General features: G+C 35.2%; 1 protein-coding gene across 2 annotated transcripts; it reads right to left on the minus strand.

The window, feature by feature from the left end:
* Positions 1-483: 483 nt before the first annotated feature.
* GUF1 (GTP binding elongation factor GUF1) lies at positions 484-20,989 on the minus strand. Of its 2 annotated transcripts, none has more exons than XM_037151667.2 (17): positions 20,773-20,989; positions 18,867-18,978; positions 18,351-18,499; positions 17,512-17,592; positions 16,280-16,357; positions 14,759-14,842; positions 11,343-11,407; positions 10,652-10,855; positions 9,224-9,363; positions 8,031-8,154; positions 7,562-7,694; positions 6,651-6,794; positions 5,579-5,712; positions 4,463-4,564; positions 3,486-3,605; positions 1,652-1,688; positions 484-662 (listed from the first exon to the last, which is right to left on the minus strand). In XM_037151667.2, the coding sequence occupies exons 1-17, from the start codon at positions 20,818-20,820 to the stop codon at positions 525-527; spliced, it is 1,893 nt and encodes a 630-aa protein (XP_037007562.2). In that variant the 5' UTR covers positions 20,821-20,989; the 3' UTR covers positions 484-524. The 2 variants fall into 2 exon arrangements, with proteins under 2 accessions (XP_037007562.2, XP_037007561.2); XM_037151666.2 differs by having other exon boundaries at positions 20,656-20,989.
* Positions 20,990-22,162: the final 1,173 nt, after the last annotated feature.

A 22,162-nucleotide genomic window follows, 5' to 3' on the forward strand; every position in this document is an offset into this window, starting at 1 on the left:
AAAATCATCTGAGAGCATGGCCAAGGAAGAGAACTTAAGCTTATGCTAAAAAATTGAAAAATACTTTTTGTATCATTATTACTACCTTTCATAGAGGTTAAAGAGCATGTGTCCAAATTGAAAGCAATGCATGCATACAAAATATTTAAGGTTCACTGAGCATTTACTATATGTCATGCACTCATCTGAGTATTTTACCCATATTATCTCATTCAACAACCTATGGAGGTAAGTCAATAGGAAAATCTGACTTTACTAAGGGATAAACAGCCTGAGAGATAATTTACCCTGCTAATAAGTGGTGGAACAGAAATCTGAAGCCCAGCAATAGGGCTTCAGAGTACAAACTCTTACCCACTCACTACTGCCTTTCAAAGAAAAGCCAATAGGTTATTTAAATCTGAAAATGCTGAAAGTAACAAGCACATTTTATAATGTTCATTCCGTGTCAACATAGACTTATAAGAAAAACTAAAAGATAAGTAATTTTTAATTCATAAAAAATCCTTTTATTTTCACACCCACTATTTATCAGAGTGTGCCTTCAGAACTTTTATAAAAGCATCTTTTGGAACTTCAACATTGCCAACTTTCCTCAGTTTTTTCTTCCCTTCTGCTTGTCTCTTCAAAAGCTTCATTTTTCGGGTAATATCACCACCATACTGAAAAATATTTTAAAAATTGGAAGTGCAAATCAATCCATAGAAAAATCTTACAATTACATAATGACATCATTATAACCATGTTACAATTGCTACCCATGAATCATGAGGAAGACATCTGCAAATATACCTCTCTGTCCCTCTTCCTGGCAGATGCTATTTTTACTGCCTTCAAGAATAATAAAGGCTTTAGTTTTGGATGGAGACGAAGATCGACAAGGAAACACAGTACTACATTATGCATGTCAAGGAAGAACTGTCAACCTCCTTACTGACTCAAGACTCCAAACTGTGGATTACACAGCTGTAGTCTCATACATAAACTTGTACAGGTGTAATTGTGTCATTCCCTACGCAAAGGATTTAGAAATAGCATCATTTGATTCTCATAAAAACTGAGCTAGGGACATTTTTTAAACAGATGAGACAACAAATTTGGCAAACCAACACAAGAGAGGTGAGTTCCAATCCCATGTTCTTTGTTTAGCCATTGTCTTCAAAATCTTTCCTTATAAATTAGATCAACAAATGTGCTACCTATTCATAACTGTTATAAACTACAAGGTCTGGCACAAATAACGCCTTTTTATTACAAAATCACAAAATCATAAGCATGTAATTCTGTAGCATAATGATATCACACTCAAACGCACATGATGACATTTTATGTGAAATGTTCATATTAAAACTATAAATTATTACACCCGTATTGTTACCCTACCAACCACATCCAAGCAGGCCTTACTTCTGCCAGACCCTGTGCTTAGTATTCCATATAAGAACATTTTTAGAATAAGATGAAAAATATTTAAGATCATTATCAAAATGAATATGCTATTATAGTCAAGCTGAAATTTACTGATTTAAAAAGAAAACTTGGAGATGAAATAAAGAATATTATAAAAATGAACAACGAAAACCAATATATTTATACATCTTTAATTCTAAACTCATAAAATAGATTTATTATTTATCAGGTAAATACGTACACATTTTGCCAAAACATTTTTCCTATAGGCTTTCACACTGTAAAAGAGAAAAATGTGTTATCAGTGCACAACTTCATTATACTGTTTCAAATTTTATTTTCAAAGTCTCACCTTTGTTAAAGATTTAAATGATAGTGTCAGACCTATGTAAAACTGCCATAAGCAAATCATTAGGTAGCTCGAATACTCTTATATTTTATGTATTTGGAATAAAATAGGAAAAGATTCAGCATGAGTAACAACATAGATTTTACTAAGAATAAAAAAGGTCAAGCTTGTGGGTAGAGCTGAGGCCAAATTCGAGCACGGTATGACCTCGATTACAAGAACTGTATCGGGTCAATGCTGGCTCCACCTGAAAGTATAACCACTTCTACTTCCAAAACTCCACTGAACATGGGGCAAGAGTGATAAGGGATATAAAATATATTAGTTTCATAAACCCACTTTAGAGTAAATTTTCATATGTCCATCCAAGTACTTATAAACTAATCTAGTTTTACTCCTATAATGTTTCTGAGAATTTTGGAGGATTAGAAATTTGAAAATAGCTCCATTTTTATGTATTCCAAAAGAGACAAAAATCTACTTTTTCTTTACTGTCTACCCCAGCACACTTCATGTTCGCCGACTATTCTAAATTGCACTTTCCAGGAGGCTCCCAGTTTATCAGCTTCCCTCGGCCTCATGTCCGGGTGCTCGGGAACATAAAACCACTGCCTCTCCGGCAAAATGGTGTTAGAAAATTAAATTCATTGCAAATGTTGGCATAAAATTTATACCAAGATTATATAAAAATGATAGACCATCCAGGAAAAAAGAGGAACTGCTCCAGGACACCTCCTGCACTTTCCGTGACCAGCAGAGCAGCTCCCCCAGTGCCCTGAGCTGCACATCCTGTGCACCACGTGAGAGGCAGCTTCTGACACACGTTCCCCTGCCCCCCACTTCTCCTGTGTCACATGTGCAAAAGCTTAACACGAAATTAGCATTTCTCTCTTACCTTTCTGATTTACAACCTGACTAGCACTGAGGAATGTTTCAAGTAAAAATCATATTTTAGTTTTTGTCTCTTGGAAGAATGTCTCCAAAACCTTTTCAGTTTCGGTTCCTATTAGCTTATCATTTACTTGAAGGGATAAAACCATAAAAACTTTACAGAAATTTACCTAGGAAATTCAACAGTCATTCAATAAAATGAGTAGAAATAAAGCAATTTCTCAAACTCATATACATTCTATTAATAAATGTAAGTAATGTTACACAAAAGTGTTATATAAAGCCGTGTTTTTCAGGCCATAAAACACACCTGGGTTTTAAAGGAAAATAGGAAAAAAGAATTCGAAGGAAAAAACGTGGTAAAATATTTAATAACATAAATAACACAGTATTTCACAATGTAAACGTAAACAGAACTCAACAGCAGCATTAACAACCATTATTCCTCCCAAATTGATACTGGGGTGGGGGAGAGGAGGAGTGCATCCTATAGTCCAAAAAATACATAATTAAAAGTAACAGTCATCACGTAAATTTGTGTAATTAAGACACGGATTAATGTTTCTACAAGTATTAATAAAGCTTACACTAGCAATTTTCAATCTTTTTCATCTCATGGAACACATACATTAATTACTAAAATTCTGCAGCACACCCAAAAATACATTTTTTGCTGATCTGACCAGAAAAATAGGTATAATTTTGATTCATTCACACCAGATGGCACACTGAATGAAAAATCACTGGCTTTAGCCAATGTTAAATTTTTCAGTATTTCATTTTTTAGGTATATCACTTCTAAGATCAACCAGAAAAAGAAGAAATTTCAACTCACGTTTCTCTTGCAATGACTTTACTTCCAATAGCAGCTTGAATTGCTATCTCAAACAGCTGCCTAGGAAGAGAATCCTTCAGACGTTCACATATGGTTTTGCCAACAGTATGGGCTTTGTCTCTGAATTGGAGAAAATTCAAGTATTTACTGATACTAAATAAGAATGTTAAGTAACTTTCTAGTCCATATGCATAATCAATGGAAAGGTGGTTCCTTAAGGATGTTCAAACAGATCTCATTTATCATAAACATCACTTGCTGAATAAAGAACTTTTCTGGCTGCAAAAATAACATGATCTAGTACAAAAAAACAGGGAAAAATATACATAAGAGAATACACAGCATTCTTGATGCCTTTCCCTCACCCATACAAAACCACTGATAAACATTTTAGAATGGTCATGTTAAACATATCATTCTAGTTATTTTTCTACATACAGATGCTTTTTTGTACAGTTTAGACTAGTTTATTGTGCCATTTTATTTAATAAACACTTTTATGTCACTAAATAATAATCCACAATATAGTTTTAATGGCTTAAAACAAATTATATGAGTGCCCCATAAGTTATTTTAACCACTCTACTATCTGTTATTTCTTGAACATCTAGGGTATATTTCACTTTTCATTATTACAAATTATTATGAAGATAAAAAACTTTTTATTCTCAATTCTAAACTGATCATTAAGTTAAAAATTTTTTTCTTTTATTTCATCATACCTGGTAAGGGAAATATTTCTTCCTGTGCCACTAATTGTTTCAACTATCATAAGTATTCTTCTTTTATGTTTTAATAATTTTTAAAAAGAATCATGGATAAAAAATGGAAGAAAAAACTAGTGCTAGTAAAATTTAATTACCTTTAAGTTTTCAAAATATAGCTGGCAAAATAGAGCAACTAATAACTGAATAAAAATAACTGAATTGTCAAAAGTGGTTACTTTCACAATTCATGATTAGTTTCTATTCACTTACTTGTGTACAATAGTTATTAGCTCCTCTACAATATTTCCATTCAGCAGAATATCCATTTTCACAAGTTCTGCAGTTTGGTAGCCTGCATCTTCATAATCAAAACTAACAAGGAAAAATGTCCAACAAATAGATAAACATTATACTTCCCAAAACATTATACATTTTTTTCTTTTCAAAATACTTTCTTTTTTTGTACACTGCCATCCTCCCCCAGAAGATTTAACTTTCCTTGAAAATGTTACGTATACATTTCAGATGAATGGATCTAAATGACTGAATTAAGAAATAAACCTCACCATCTTTACATTTATGAGACAAGGGGCAAAGGCAGGGGAACAGGCTCTAAAGGGGAAGGAAAGATATTGGAAAGCCAGTCTAGGAAAATGGATAACTGAAGGCAAATGTCACTTTCTTCCTAATGTTCTTTCCCCATAGCTGGCTGGCTATAAATATTATTATATACTAATAGGTCATTCTCAAATTCATAAAGCTGGGTTCTGTCTAGTTTCTATTTTCAGTTAAATAAATGCTATGGCATTGACCAACAGCCATTAATGAATGAGACTTAGGGATTTCAGATATGGTTCCTCAGCCTGACCCTTTACAGGACTTTCTGAGGATGAACTAAGTTAATGCATGTAAAGCACTTAGACAGGACCCCGTGCATAGCAGTGTTTAGGACAGAGCCTAACCTAGTGAATACAAGTTTTTAGTGTCATCCATTAATAAAATCGTTAAAGCTTACAACACTAATCAAAATACAGGTTTAACTTATAAAACAAAGTCTAATAAAATTACAATTATGCATACATGTCTTTCCAATTAGAAATAAGAACATATGTATTCTTACTGTCATAATTTTAAAAGAGGCTGGTACCCAGAGCTACAAATATGTTTTATTTCTAAACCATGAAAGTTGAAAGGTGACAGTAATACTCTCTAAAACCAGATTACTGCCTAAAATGTTGCTAAAAATTCTATCTCTCTTTAATGAACATCATTAATATAACATATTAAGTACTACACAAAATACAAAGAAGAGAACAGATACTCTTGCTGGTCAATATTTCAAAAAAAAAACTGTTCAAGTATCTGAACTGCTCATTAAATATTTACCTAGCATATCCAGAAGACAGAGACTTCAAAGAATCATAAAAATCCACCACAATTTCATTCAAAGGTAAGAGATATTTAAGCATAACTCTATTTTGATCAATAAACATCATATTTTTCTGAACTGCTCTTCGAGCCTAAAAGTGGCAGAATAAAATGTGTTTAATAATTACCTATTCAAATAATGACTTCAAATTAATATAGTCAGATGCCAATTACCAACTTAAGTATTATCTTACAAATGTTAATAAAGAGTGGACAAAATAAGGAAATATTTCCTTAATTGTATAGTAAAAACTTGCAAGCAATATTTCTATCACAGGGAGAATGATTTTTGTATTTCAGTTACAGTATACACCAATGTTTTAATCCTTCATATTTAACAATTTTATTGTTTTAAATTATGAAGTATTTCATTTAATAATGAGTCAAATGTAAATATAGATAAAGTAAAAGTTCTTAGTTTCATGTTTTACAAATAAACAAACAGGTTCAGCAAAATTAAGTGACTAAATAAAGTTATAATCTGGTTTATGATAACAGAATTAAAACCCAAGTCCATTAGTCATCATTTAAGAGTTCTTCCTAATATATGTCAGAGTATTTCAAATAGGTATTTCTGAGGACTATCATTATATCTAGTATTTGGAATAAATGATGTATTACAATATGGTGAGAACTAAAGCAAAATGGAAAACACCTTTTAATTAAGGGTATATCAAGTATTACTATTATATTTCAAACTATATTCTATATCACATACTGAAAAAGTTTAAAAGAAATTGCAATTTTATCTACTCAGGATAAATAAGTATAAAATTTCTTTCCTTTGGGGTAAAATATTCAGTGAATTTACAAAGGTGATCAAAACTCTGGCTCTATTTTTTCTTATATGAAATCAAAATAATTTTAGAGTATGTGTATCTATATTTATATATAGATAGATATTTCCATATATGTATATACGTATGAAGATACAGACCTTTAAGAAAATTTGTTACAAATTTAAGAAATCTTTCAAAACTGCTTGAGAAGATGAAAATTTAACTCTTACATAAACTTACATTACATTTACCTGGCAAAGCATCATTATTTTTCCAGTATACTCATCTGGTGTTATAATGGTGCCCAAAACAACCGGCTCCAAATATTCTGATACTTTTGATTTATCAGGGAACTGTGCAGGATTGATGATTGTAACTTCCTTTTCTCTGTATTCCTAAGAATAAGAAATATCACCAACAGTTAAAAAGAAGTCTTAATAAATAATTACCTTGTTTAAAGTATATGTTAAAATTTATTTTGTTATTGAAGCTGTTAGAATAAAAACAGAATCCCTAAAAGTAAGATTATCTTGACATGCTTTAGATTTAAAAACCCTCCAACTGTATTGTTTAATAAGCAATATATTCTGGTGATACATGTTCACTAAACATATTTCATGTATCATATAGAAAAATACGATGTTAATACCATATTTTAATCTCTCCTTTACAAGGCCTTATAATCAATTTCCTAAGTTAATTTGTTGGAATACTTACAGAGGCCAAAGTTATTATTTCTTTAAAATAAATGTATTGCTACTGAGCTGTAATACAGTGTTGTCCCTATCATAAGTTAAAATCTAAGGTTTCCTGCAGCCAAGGAGGAATGAATGCTTCATTCTTTTAATAAGATAAATTACTTATGACCGAAATGTATAACCATTATTTTTGCACTGGATTTAGAACAGTATTTTTATTATTAATTCAGTAACGGACTAGTATTTATAAAATGGATATTTTATCAAGTAAAATGCTGTGTAAATTATTTTTCACAGTTTCTCCATCACTAATCATAAGGTAATTCGATTTTTATTGCTATGCATCAGGACATGTGTAGTTTTAATAGGCAGTCAGCTAATGATGTATGTAGCAAGTGGCTCTGGCATTCTGCACACACAGGCACACATTTGGTTCTTCCCTGTATGCTGACTCACAACAGTACCTTTATCAATTTGGCTGATGAAAGAACAGCTTTATATGGAACAGTAGGGGTTGTCAAAATGACCGAGGCATTATATTCCTGCTCTAGTCGCTGGTTGAAAACTTCCATATGCAAAAGTCCAAGAAATCCCAATCTAGGGAGAAAAAGCCAAATTCCAAAATGTTTACCCATGGGCTCTGTATCATTACTCTGTGGGGAAGGGGTGGAATCAAAAGTCATTCAAGCAATTCATATCATAATTAAATGCTTAGCATAATTTCATTAAGATTCCAATGTTGCATTGGATTCTATTTAAAATTGCTATAAAACTTGCCTAGAGAATATGAATCCACAGTGTGAAATAGGAAGATACTTATTTTATTTCATTTTACAACAATAGGAAATTTATCTTCAGAAATGTTCAGGAGTAATACACCATTTAAACCCCTCTTCAATAAACAAAGAGCTGTACAACGTAACTGAATCTTACCTCCAGCCGGCACCCAGAGCCAGGCTGCTATCCCGATGGACTGTCACACTGGAATCGTTCAGAGTCAATTTTTCTATAGCGCTCTTCAGGTTATTATATTCAGACTGATCCACAGGGTACATTCCTAAGGATATAATAATTTCTAATTTTCTCATGTGAAAAGTTTTTTTTATATTTCATTCATTAAAATACTAGGTTGTCAAAAACTATGAATATTAATTTACAATGACTTTAAAGTATCTTGCAAGTCTCATAGCCTTAATGAATTTACAACTGGATTCATACTGCAAGTGGTCTTTTTATGGTTTTGCAAAAATATAAAGAAAACTAAAAAAACCCATGGGAATTAGAGCTAGGAAAATACATTGTGTTTATTTCAAGAAAGAAAATGGGACCATTCCGCAACCAAAAAATGTGACTCCACTGACAGTTAACAAAAGGAGTAAAAATGGGAAGTACACTTAATTCTTAATTCTCTATATTATCTATAAAAATCAAAGATAAATTTTGCCTTTTTAAACTCACTGACAAAAACTACGGAGAACTGATTCATCGGATTCTCTTTCATCTGATACCTCAAGCCCTCACCTCCCAAACCCTCAAAATCCAAATGCTGACTTTGCCTAACTGTGGGGATAGACAAAGCTCACAATTCCAAATGAGAGACACTAGGGGAGAAAAACAAAGTCTGAATGGACGCCCAGCACCGAGTAACTTGATGCCCTTCAATCGGGTCTTCCTTTCCCAAATGTCTGTAATTCCACACAGTAGTAAAAGCTTGTGAAGTCACACATATGTGAGGTGACACTATTCTCTGCTATGTCTACACTAGTACAGGAGCAAAGAAAGTCCAGCTCAGGGGAGGGTATGCAGTAATAAATCAGAGAAGTATTTTAAATATACCAACCTACTCTCTAAGGAAATAAGTAGGAAATCCATAGTACTATGCTTTCCCATGTACCAGAGAGCTCATTTCCTAAAAGAAACTAGGAAGTTATTCCCCATATTAAGTTTTACTCTACATATGAAATTAGCTAATATGTAAATAGTACACACACACACACACACACACACACACACACAAAGAGAGCATCCTGAAATTAACTGTTATTTAAGATGAGTATTTCTGGTAATTTTTATTTCAAATGACGAAAAAAATTGACCCTCATCCTTTGAATACATGAGCTCCTCACCTGCAAATACCATTGGTTTCGCTGATTTAAACCCAGGCAAGGGCTCCACTGGTTGTTTATGTAAATATAATGTATCTCCTATTTGTGCTTCAGTGACATCTTTCATCCCAGCAATCAGATAGCCCACCTGTCCTGCATAACTAAATAAAATTATTATATGGAAATATTTACTGCTTTAATGTTTCAGGTGCAGACTCACAATAAGCTCTATCTTTCCTGGAAATGATCACCTTCCAAATAAAAACTTCATGAAACTCAAACTAAGTTCTGCTTATCAATTCTCAACTCTAAGGATAACCAGCAAAAGCACATACTGTGCCTTAAAATCCATCACCGACAATAAGCCTAAGGCCTTCTTCAGGACTCTGCCCGCCTTTGCATGTTAAATATCAAGTAAATACAATGTAAATACAGTGAGAGTAGTAAATGTAGAAACATAAAACACTTTTTGTAGTGTAAAGCTCTATTTATAAATTGTGTTACAAATATTCTTTTAAAAAACAAGCAGAAATGAATTCTCAACAAATTGGACACCTATTTGATGTTCCTTTTGTAGAAAAAGAGCAAACCATAAGATTCCAGAGTTTTAGCTCAGTTTTTATTTTTTAAGCAAAGTTCCCACATAATAAAACACTAAAGTAATGGTCAGTATGTTATATATGGCAGAATATGGACAGACTTTAGAAATGTTTGAGTATAATTAAGGTAAAACTACTTTACAACTCTCAAATAAAAGGTGTAATGAGCAAAATGTGCTAGGTTAAGACATACACATTAAACTGTCAAGCGTGACCCATATGGTTACTTTGTTCAGTATCTTAATTCTTACACATAAAAAGACAATGACCACAGAAAGCTCCAACTATGCATCCAGGGTAGTTTACCTCACCAGTATCCAGGGTACTGGTGGAGTGGCATTCAAATATTTAGAACTGAGCTCCGAATTCAGTTTTTCCAGTGCATACTACCTTGCTAACCCCGCATGAAGAAATTCTAGTTAACCAAAGTTCTCCCATGAACTCCACACCAATGGAAGGAATTATGACATTTTCTTTACTACTTGTATATTGTAGTAAAAAATCTAATTATAAAAAATTAAATGTCAAAATAATACTCAATATGAATATGGATATGGACAAGGGAACTATTTTTCCCTGTCTCATCAAATACATCAATATAGAATCCTATCCGCACTGGATCACAAAACTAGTTATGACTAGACAAAAGGCATAAAAATGTATCAAATATCTACTATCCTTCACACATTACACTCCTTTCAAAAGATTATTCACTAGGGAGTTGCATTAAAAAATCAAGTTTTTGTTTTTTTACTTCTGAGTCTCCGTATTAGGATCATTCTAAGTATACCAAGCTGAGAAAGGACAGGAACATACAAGTGTATCTTCATCACTCCTGTAGAATACTTACAGTTTATGAGTTGGCTGCTCATTAGGATTCAGAACTCCTACTTCATTAACTTCATATGCCTTTTGAGTATGTGCAGATACAATTTTATCTCCTTTGGAAACCACTCCATCAAATAAGGCTACACTGGCTACCACACCCCTGTACTGGTCAAAGGTGGAGTCGAATACCAGGGCTCTCAGGGGATCTTTGCGACATGCGTTAGGACTATCAAAAACAAGTAAATACACACACATTAAATTATAACCTTAATAATAAAATGCCTATTTTAACTCAAATACTATGCTTAATTTATTCTAGTCCTTCAGAAAGGTTAAAAACTGACAGCTAAAATAAAAAGATCTTTCCATAAGATAAGGTATAATGTCTATTTTCATACGTTTTAATTCAATCTCTAGCTTTAAGTAAACGACTGTATTAAAGTCACTTATAAAACTGATAAAATATATTTGTTCAGCATTAAAGCAAATAACTGTCACTGTATTCAAGTCTCCTCCTGCATTGTTACAAATTTCCTATCATTTTTCTTTTATTTTTCTGTATTGTATTTGCTTTCTATAGTACTATAAATTTAAAAAATGTATTTTCTTTGATCATGAGAATATTTTCCATATTTACTAAACTAAACAATAGGTCATATTGAGGGTCTTTGTACTCTTAAAGATAAACAGTAGAAAAACAGCACAAAACTTACGGGGGTATTCTTTCAATGACCGCCTGAAGAACGCTTTCAACATTTGTTCCAATTTTAGCAGAAATCTAAAAATATATATGTAAAAAGACAAACATTTAAACTTAAAATTCTGCCTTTCTTCTATCCTGGTAATGGAGCTTTGTGAGACGAATAAATAAAGAATTCTAACAGTTACCAATTTGTTTAAAGAACATCGTAAAGGTAATAAGCACACAGCATATTGACAAACGTTGCCCCAGTACAGCTAGGGGACTCCACGGTTCTTGTGTGAAGTAACAAGAGCGTTCTGATCACGGAGCTGTAAGAGCAGTGGACTAAGAGCTCAGAAACCCAAGGCAGTAATCATGACTCTGCATGGAATGTAGGATTTTGACCCATATGTGTTTCTTGGAGCTTCAAGTTCTCCATCTGATAGAGTATTCAAATTTTGCCTAGATCTCAAGGTGGCTGTGTGAACAGAATAAACAGCATGTGTGGATGGCATACAGGTGATACAGAAACCCTATTATCACTGGTGTTCTTACACTGAAAAAGTCAAGACTCCAAACACATGTGCATGCTGACCTTTGCCATCACCAGTGACTGCACTGTCTCTGAAACTTTGATTTCAAAACCCAATCCCAGAACCCCACCTCTCACCTTTCAAACTCCCTCTTGATCAGTTTTCCAACTCAGAAGCAAAGGCATTTTGGGTTGAATAATTCTGTTTGGGGGCATATTCTGTGTAGGACATTTAACAGCATCTGTAGAATCTCACCTATCCACAGACTGCCAGTCACACCCACCCCTCACTATGACAACAAAAAAATGTCTCCAGACATTGCCACAGGTTTGCTGGCGCGCAAAACTAATCCCTAATGAAAACCACTGCTCTAGTTTCTAGTACCTTGTTTGAACAATCCTTTAAGATCACAACCTCTAATCCGAATGGATGGCTTTTTAAAATTACCCGTTAGTCGTCCACTCCCTCTTTTCCAGCTGAGAGTCCAAAGTCCAATATTTATAATCACTGTCCAACCACTTTCTATTCTCTATGATAAGCAGACAGTAAACCCTCAACCGTGACTGTGTCCAACTACATGCCTGTTCTATGCTTATAGCAAGAATGGCTTAACACAACTGGAGAAAAATCAAGTAACTGGTCTGGCTAGTTTCTGTGAATTCATGACCACAGATCTCACCAAGAAGTTAACACTTCCTGGCAGTCCAAGGATGCGTCCCCTAGTAAATTCACATTAGCACACCCAGTTAAGTAATGCACCCCATCTTCCTTTATTCTACACACTTTTTCCTCTCTCTTTTGAAAACTTTTTCTTTCATTTAAAAAAACATCAAAAACTTATTCAAATACACAAATCTATTTGCATCCGCTGCCTCTTCTCTTGTTAACAATCTAAGAAGTATTCCCACTTTCTTGAAAACTCAATCCTTCCACACTTCTATTCTGAATCATACTTTCTCTAATCCTTCTCAAGTTCTTACAACACTGTAAAAATTGACAATAATGTAGTTGGACTCCTAGGGCTTCTTTTCTAAAATGCATCCACTTCCACGGCCTCAACAGCACATGCGTGCTAATGACTCCTAAACAGCTACCTCTGACCAGACCTCTCTGAGTGCCTGAATTGTAGATTTATACAATTATCTCTACTTGGATGTGTAACAGACATTTCGAACCTATGTCCAATAGACAGCTTTTTATTTTCCTCTATATCTATTTCTCCATAGGTCTTCTCCATTTTAATATGAATATTAGATTAAGTGCTCAAACCCAAAGCCCCCTGATTTGTCCTCTTATTTCACTGCCTTACATATAACCCACAAGCAAGTCTATTATATCTACAAAGTACTACAAAATATACATCAAATTTGCCCACTTCTCTAACGTCACCATCAATCACATACTTAGCCACCACCATTTTATACTTGGGCTATTACTGCAAGCTGATTGCCGTTATCTCTCCTCACTCTTCCAATCCATTCTCTGTAAGGCAACCTGAATGATCAGTTTATTTCCTCTCTTGCTTTAAAATCCTTTCACTATCTCAGAACGATTTTAAAACGCTGTAGTGCAGCCAGAGTCCCAGCATGATTTGATTCCCATCTACTGCTATGAAGCCATCTCATCTAAACTGCCTCCTTGTTGTTCCATAAATATGTCAACCCTTGCCAAACATGTCAAGCCTTTCCACTTACTCTTTCCTCCTCTGACAATGCAACTGCCACAAGTCTTAACTTCTCCAGGTCTTAGTTTACCAGAGAGGACTTCCCTAAGTTACTCTGTAATTTCTTTGTTCTGTTGTTAACTATGGTGTTCCACTTGAAACAATATAAGCTGTTGAATGAATTTCCTTGACAACATCTATCTCATTCAATAATTAGTATCTTTACTACTTTCTTTACTTATTTAATGACTACCTTGCAAGTAGAATATAAACACATTGAGATGGGATCTTGTCTGTCCTATTTAGTGCTGTGCCCCTGGCTGGCACATACCAAGTTCATATCTGAATGAATTTTGTAAAGATGTATTAAAATTAGAATAGTTCATTAAACTTTAACAATCCAAGTTATGAAGCCAAAAATTTCAGAACTGCTTTATAATAGGTTGACTTCATATTAAAAAAAACATTGAATTCTGCAGGTATGTGTGTATATTCGAGAAAAAAAAAGACTGCTTTTTCAGTCATTACCAAGTGGTATGTAATCATCCACTGTGTTAAGCAAACAAAAAAAATGCATCACCTGAAATTTGCTTTTGGAAAATTTAAACAAGATCGAAAGTGAGAACTAAACATTCTAATGTTGCACTAAGCATTGACATACTTACTACATACCCATGTAGCAAAGCACAATTTGACTGTGGCTACTTAACACCCAAACCAGTGCTAGAAAGGTCAATTTAACAATTCAAATTCAAAATAGTATTAACTTTGACATAAATAAAATCTATTGTTTTCTAAGATTTTTACTCTAGCAAGCTCTTTTATTAAATTTTTTTAAAGTTGTTCGTCAATTCCAAGAATACACACAAATGCTTGTAGCTAGTTTGAACCAGCTCTTCAAAGAAAGTATTTCCACAGAGTCAAAATGGCATACAGCAAATAACATTGCAGTGCGTTGCACAAGACCTACATTTTAGTCCGGGCACACTAGCACACTAGATCTGTAATCTTAAAAAATGATAAAATCTTTGAGCTCGTTCTTTCAACTGTATAACAAGAATAATTTCTATCTGTCCTAACCACATAATAAGAATTCTTGGTGAGGATCAAATGAAATACTAATAAAAACAATTTTGTAAAATTGTGAAAACACTATGTAATGATGAGTTATCAAATAGAATACTGTGGAATTTCACTCAGGCCAATTACTTGAGATTTTCAAGAAGTTTTTTGGGAAAAAAGGTATTTTACCTTAATACATTCATCGCTTGGAATATCAAACACCTTTTCAATTTGTTTTTCAACCCTTTCAGGATCAGCATTCTTCAGATCTATCTTTAAAAGAAAAAGGAATTCGTTGTCTTAATTTAATAAAAATAAAGTGTATTACTCATTAAATCATAGTACTTGGAGGCAGTTGAAAGCATAACCAGCCCCTCTAAAATTTTTCTTTCAAAAGTATTAAAATAATGTAGGAATAAGGAATAAAATTTTAATATACATGGCACCTGACAAACAGAGGGCAGACTGCAGAGTATGCAAACAATTCAGGCAGTCAGCTTCTCAGAACAGAGCAGAGTTCCAAGGCAGGGTGAGGCAGAGTACCAACTGTCTCACGTACAGGTCAACCTTGCTTCTTTTAAAGTTAACTCCAATCTCAAAATATATACTAAATGCAGTACAGATTTTTAAATTAAGTTTCTTATTTATTATTTAAAAAATAAAAGTTAAGCCCTTTCACAGTGCTTAGCCTTGCACTTTAACTGTTATATGATATTTGTCCAGAATAAGTCCAGCCATTATTAATATAACGAGAATGGTTTGGGCAACATCGATGTAACCTGGCAGCCAAGGAAAGTGGAATGAATGCACACAGGCGAACAATGACAACTTCAGTGTACTAGTCAGTGGGAGTGGTAAACACAATGAACAGCATGTGAACTGTGTGGCTACCACATTCAAAATGACTGAGCGAGTACAGCAATGGATCTGCATCACATTTTGTGTTAAGCTTGAACATCCTCCACAGAAAATATTCAGATGGCTCAGAAGGCCACAGCTATGGGCAACTGTGATTGGCAGCTTCATCACAGCAATATGCCTGCTCATGCATCATGTCTTGTGCAGAGTTTTTTGGCGAAACATCAAGTTACCCAGGTGACTCAGCCCCACTGCAGCCCAGGTGTGGTGCCCTGCACCTTGTGCCTTTTCCCAAAATTCAAATCACCTCTGAAGAACAAGAGATTTCAGATCATCAATGAGATTCAAGAAAACACAACAGGGCAGCTGATGGTGACTGGGAGGACTGTGTGAGGTTCCAAGGTGCCTACTTTGAAGGGGACTGAGGTGTCACTGTCCTATGTACACTGTTTCTTGTATCTTGCATCTTCAATAAGTTGCTTTATTTTTCATATTATATGACTGGATGCCTTCTGGACAGACTCCATATTTCATGTATAACATGTAGATCACAAGCTGCTTTCCTGTTCCCACACACACAGGTTAGTGTAACAGATATATTTTAGCTGTCCTGTATGCATCCTTGCCTATAGAACAGCCCTCCATCACTCCATGTAATTTAGGGTAACTATTTTCTCAACTACATGCAAGCTTGTAGGAGTATGAGTTACAATTCCATCACTTACAATTCAAAGAAATAATGTATTTAATAAATATATTAGTCCCTCATGTAAAGAAATAGCACTCTTGACATTCAAACACTAATTTTAGAAAGTTCAATAATAAATAACATTGTTGTCTCACTATAATTACCTTGTTTATAACTGGAATTACTGAGAGTTGTGCTTCAAAAGCAAGAAAGAAGTTGGCCACAGTTTGGGCTTGAATACCCTGGAAAATCAAGACATGGGATATTGACATGCTCATTCTACCATCTAGCACAAAATTTATAATTCAAGACCATTCCACACATCAACAAAAGCAGAGGAGTAAGGCAAACCACGGTAGCTACGCTTCCACCCACCAACCATTCTCCGTGAAATTCCTTTCACGTCAGGGAGCATTCACTGGAGGGAACCGTGTTAGGCACTGGAGGCACAAAGGTGACACGGACCCTCAAGGTCATCAATGCCCCCCACAGGGCACAGCCATGTCATGCAGTTTATAAAGCCCAGTTCTGTGTATATAAAGTGGAGGCTGACTTTCCCGACAGAATCGGGGAAGGTTTAACACATCAACAACCAAAAAAACTCTGGATTTTGAATGAAGAATTTGTGAGAAACTGAATATATCAAAAGCTTATTTTAAATAGTACGCCATAGCTCTTATATGGTTATCTCCTGAATAGGTTTCTATGCATTGTTTGTAACACTAAAGAAGACAGCAATATTACTGGCCTGTTTCTTTAAATCTAACACTTCCCTATTATTACCTTAAAATTATCCAAAATGGCCTCAAAAATAGTTATTTTCCAGCTTTGCTAAAAATTGATATGGAAAACTCAGATTAAAAACTGTTAAAAATTGAGAGTATTTTTGGTAGGATATACGTGTGACATGCTTCAACAAAAAATTCAATTGAACAGCCCTAGCCGGATGGCTCAGTTGGGTAAAGCATCGTCCCATACACCAAAATGCTGTGGGTTCAACTCCCAGTTGGGGCACATAACTAGGTTGTGGGTTCAATTCCCAGTCAGGGTACATATGGGAGGCAACCAATAAATGCTTCTCTCTCTCTCTCTCCGTTCCTCTCTCTCTAAAATCAATAAACATATCCTTGGGTAAGGATTAAAAAAATACATATAATTAAACAATTCCTCTGATCAGCTTAAAAATTTTAAAAGACGAATTACTCTGCTTCACAAAAAGTTTTTTAGTGTACTAAAACTTTATATTAATAGGACCAAAACTTATGGTTTTGGTTAAGTAATGCAATAAATCTTATTTTTTAAACTAAAAAAATTCTATCTCTAAAACATATTTTAAGGAAAACATCTTGAAACAACCAAACAGTATGTCACATGATGTCAAATTAAAAGTACCTACCTCATTTGCATCAACCACAAGCAAAACACCCTGGCAAGCAGAGAGAGACCTGGATACTTCATAACTAAAATCCACGTGGCCCTATGAAACAAGAAACATTGACACCTCTAAGTGTGAGCTCTAATTTTTTTTAGGAGGGAGCAGCACTATGGCAAATCTACTGATTCCACTTGGTGGAAGACAAACACCATATGACACAGGTGGCGAACCCAAGGCCCAGCACCTTGTTTCTACCCCGTGGCAGGACTGGCTCTCACTTAACTGTTAAGGAGCAGTTCCGTTAATACTGTCCTCAAATTACATTCGGCCCTTTGAAGGCAACTACCAGGCTGATGTGGCCCCTGGTGAGAATGAGTTTGACATTCCTCCCATATGATCTCACCTACAGTGGAACCTAATCAACAAAACAAACAAGCAAGCAAAATATAACCAGAGACATTAAAATAAAGAACAAACTGACAGTAACCAGGGGGCAGGGGAGAAGTAGATAACGGGAAAGAAGGGAAGGGTCGTCAAGGAACATGTGTAAAGGACCCATGGACAAAGCCAAAGATGGGGGACAGCATCAAAGGTGGGAGGTGGGTGTGGGTGGGGTGGGGGAGAGTGGTGGCAGGGACTGTACATGAACGACCATAAGAATAACCATAATTTTTAAAAACGTTAATAGGTTTCTTCTGTTTAGCCCATGCTTGTAAAATAATTTACATTAACCAAAGAACAATCAGAAAACAAAATGCAAAGTCAGGTGTTTAACGTTCATTTCAAAAACTAGGATCTGTTTACATTATTAGTACAAGGTTGTCTTCTAACAATGGAGACAAAATTAATATTAAACTTACCGGTGTATCAATGAGATTTAAAAGGTACTGCTTTCCTTCATGATTATAAAAGAGAGATGCTGTCTGTGCTTTAACAGTGATTCCTCTTTCTCGTTCCACTTGTAATTTGTCAAGAACTTGCTTATTATTCTTTGTTTTATCAATTGCCCCTATAAACAGAAACACATTTTTACATGGGCTTTTAAAAAGAAATGCCCTGGCTGTCGTGTCTCAGAGGATTGAGTGCCAGCCTGCAAACCACAGGGTCTCCAGTTCAATTCCCAGTCAGGGCACATGTCTGGGTTGTGGGCCAGGTTCCCCAGGAGGGGACACATGTGAGGCAACCACACATTGATGGGTTTTCCCCCCTCTTTCTTCCTCCCTCCCCCTCTGTCTAAAAAGAAAATTTTTTAAATCTAAAAAAGAAAAAATAAAAAGAAACAGTACTGTATATAAAATTAAAACCAAATTTAAAAAGCACAGTAAAAGTAATTATGCACTGCCATCAATCAAGTGTATAACATAAAATGAAGATACCTGTTAATTCCAGAAGCCTGTCAGCTAATGTACTTTTTCCATGATCCACATGTGCAATGATACTGAAATTTCTAATATTTTCAACAGGGAATCTAGACATGTCAATTTTTTCCTAGAAAGCAGAAATATTATACTTATGATTATAAATTTCACACAATATGAAATAAGTATACTAATTCAAAGACTGCTGTTTTAGCCTTCTTTGAAAAACTTCATTTATAGCATCTATATCACTTATATTATTACTCTGACAATAAAGTCACATATGGCTAAACTCATAAGCAATGAATTATAATATGCCTTACTGAATGTTAGTTGCACTGTCAATGGTCACTACACAGTTAAACAAAAGTTTTTTTATAAAATTTCTACCACTAAAAGGGTCAATGAGGAACAGAATTTTCTTGAAAGGAGAACACAATACCTAGAACTCCTGAACTGTCTTAGAATACAGAGTCTAACAAAGCCCCTACAGCCAGAAAAAGTTACAGAAAAGCTGGGAAAAAATGGAAATCCTGTGCCGGTATCACAAATTTAGTCACCAGTTAAGTCTATTCAAAACTCTGTGCTCCTAACTGAGTCTTCAAAGTTTAATTTAGATATTACTTTTTTACTCAGCGACTTCTCTGAAGAGGGAAAACAATCACATTTGCAAAAACAAAAAGCTCTTATTTAATAACAAAATTCAAAAATATTTTAAAATATAACTGAATTTTTAGTTGCATACATCTTTAACTTTTACTGGGATTCACTATAAACTGTAGGAAATTGGTATTCAAGTAAAATATGTCAGGTTTTGTTGGTACTCTACACATTGTATTTTTCCAATAAAATCGTTATTTTATGATCAGCAAAAAAATCTCATAAAATTATAATGAAAAACATTCTCATAAGCTTGAAGTTTCTTGTTTAATAAATGCAGACAATAACGGTGCAACTACATCTGAAGGAAATTCTACAACTAAAACTAATTTGTTTGCCCTGTAAGTTTCCTTTTTTCCCCACCATACAACTCAAAAGCTATAAAGGATTGGACCGCATTTAAGATGTTTCAATTGTGATAGTTTCAAATTCCACATTTTAGAAATGGTCAAAACTAATTTTATGTAGTCTTATTTTTTTCAAGTAACTCAGAACTTGCAATCAATTACGTCACTTTTCTTCCAAATTATTCTCTCTTCATCGTATCTGATTGAGTCGCTGAACCCCCACCTTCTCCAAAAGGGAAGAGTCAGAATTACACCGGTTTGTTTTGGAAACACGTGGATATCCAGCACTCTGTGAATTACTAACAAATTCTATGCCTTCCATCGTGCAATCCTCAAAAAACGGCTTTCGATGTTTTATTAGTGTATCATTTAACAAGTTTAGAAACAGTTACATAAAGGTCAAGTAGCTTGCCCAGGTCACATGGCTAATAAATTTCAAGAAAATGACGGGTATACTAGCAGCTTCCTCAGTAGGATTTTAGGAGTATTAATACATGCAATCCGTTCAGCCTAGTAGTACCTCGCATAAACAATGAAATTAGTTACTGACATCACCCACGAAACCACACAGAAGAGTGACTAGTCCAAGGTCACACTTATGAGCGGTGGAGAATTCAGAAACTCTAACGGCGCGCGTGCTCTCGGCTTCGCCTCCTTCACAGAATCGCTACCTGCGTTCACTGGTAGTCTTAGGGAGCCCTTCAAATCTCCAAATTCGTGAATAGACCATTTTTTCCAATTCTCAATACGGGGCTTCCAATTTTTAAGACGTGGCTAATAAAAAATTAAGGGTCGGTCACCTTGCGCTCTGCAGAACTGTAGAGCCTGCTCAAACCCCAGGACTCGCCAGCAGCCCCCGGGGTTGGCGCGCGGGGAGGCCTCGGCAGCCCCAGACGGGCAACCCGAGTAACTCGTACCGCGAGCGCGTGTCCGCGCCACCAGCCCGGACCCGCTGGAGGCCACATCCCCCTGCGCGACAAGAGTCAGGAAGGGGTCCCGAGACGCGGAGGCGCCATCCCTCGCTTGGGCCGGTTTTCTCCAAGATACCGCGTCTAAGGCCCTGCGAACAGATTTCTACTAAATTTTCGGAAACCCGGAGAATACGGGGACTGTGCTCGGCCTGCCGACGTCTGCACGTAAAACGACGTCACTACGCCAGCGTGCTACGTGCACGGGTTTAGGAAAGTCTCGGGAGAGGCTGCTCTTCCGAACGGTTTTCGTTGTGCTCTTAGCTTGAGGTTGGGGTTTAGACTCCTATCACCTAGCAGAATAATATAGAATTATTTTAAAATACGGAAGCCTGAAGGTATTCTTCGTGTTGGCATGGTTATAGCTAATCTTTTAATGCATTTGAAAGGAAACTGGTGGTAAAATTATTACAATATATCCTAGAAAAGTTTTAGTCGAAAGTGAAGGTGGGAAAAATTTGCACTCTGAATGCCCTAATGTCCCCATCATCTTCAAGTTTATTTCCATACTAACAACATCTTTGAAAGTCTAGATTTCTTTGCTCTGCACCTTCTGCAATAGCAGGAGTCCTTTACTTTTCAAATTCATCATTATCACTTATAGGTTTGGCAAACATTATAACTTGAAATGTCTCTCTTCCACCAAGTTCTCTGCTATCCACTTGGACACAAGATACACACGTGTGTCCAAGAGGCACAAGGAGGGGGTCCGTCTTCAGGTTCAGTATTGCTTCTATTACCTCCGCCAGGCTTCTCTGGAGCTCCTGTTTCTCAATAAGACATACCACTTCAACACCAAGAACTGTGGTGTTAGAGTCATTCAAGAACAGGAATCTTTTTTTTTTTTTTAATGTCCACAATGCTTAGGAGCTTAACTTTAGTTCCAGGTTGTGTGTTCAGGTGTTTTTTTTTTTTTTTGACATAATTATATTTTGCTGTGCAACTTGTATGACCATCAGTTATTTGCAAACACAGCATTCTTGGAGCACCCTGAGATTCTCTGTTATCCTTTGACACAGCAACATGGTAAATTGAACTTGCAAAACACATGGACCCTCAAGCCTTTGCACCTTTCTTGGCCCTGTCACTCGCCGGGGAGGAATTTCTTGCTAATTGTTCTAAAGTCTGTATTGAGAGCAATCAGGATAATGTCATTTATACTGACTTTGTCAGGGGAACTTACTCAAGGTTCAGTGACTTTATCTGAAAAATACCAACCCACCTAGGACAATGTCATGCCAGGAACCTTGGCCAGTCTTCCCATGTCAATCTCCCTCAATTTTAATAACATTTTATGCATTTTATTTATTTTTATTTTCTATTGTTTTTCAAGTACGAT

This window comes from Artibeus jamaicensis, unplaced genomic scaffold, assembly GCF_021234435.1.
Source record: "Artibeus jamaicensis isolate MK-2021 breed Jamaican fruit bat unplaced genomic scaffold, CSHL_Jam_final contig_76, whole genome shotgun sequence".
Taxonomy (NCBI): Eukaryota; Metazoa; Chordata; class Mammalia; order Chiroptera; family Phyllostomidae; genus Artibeus; species Artibeus jamaicensis.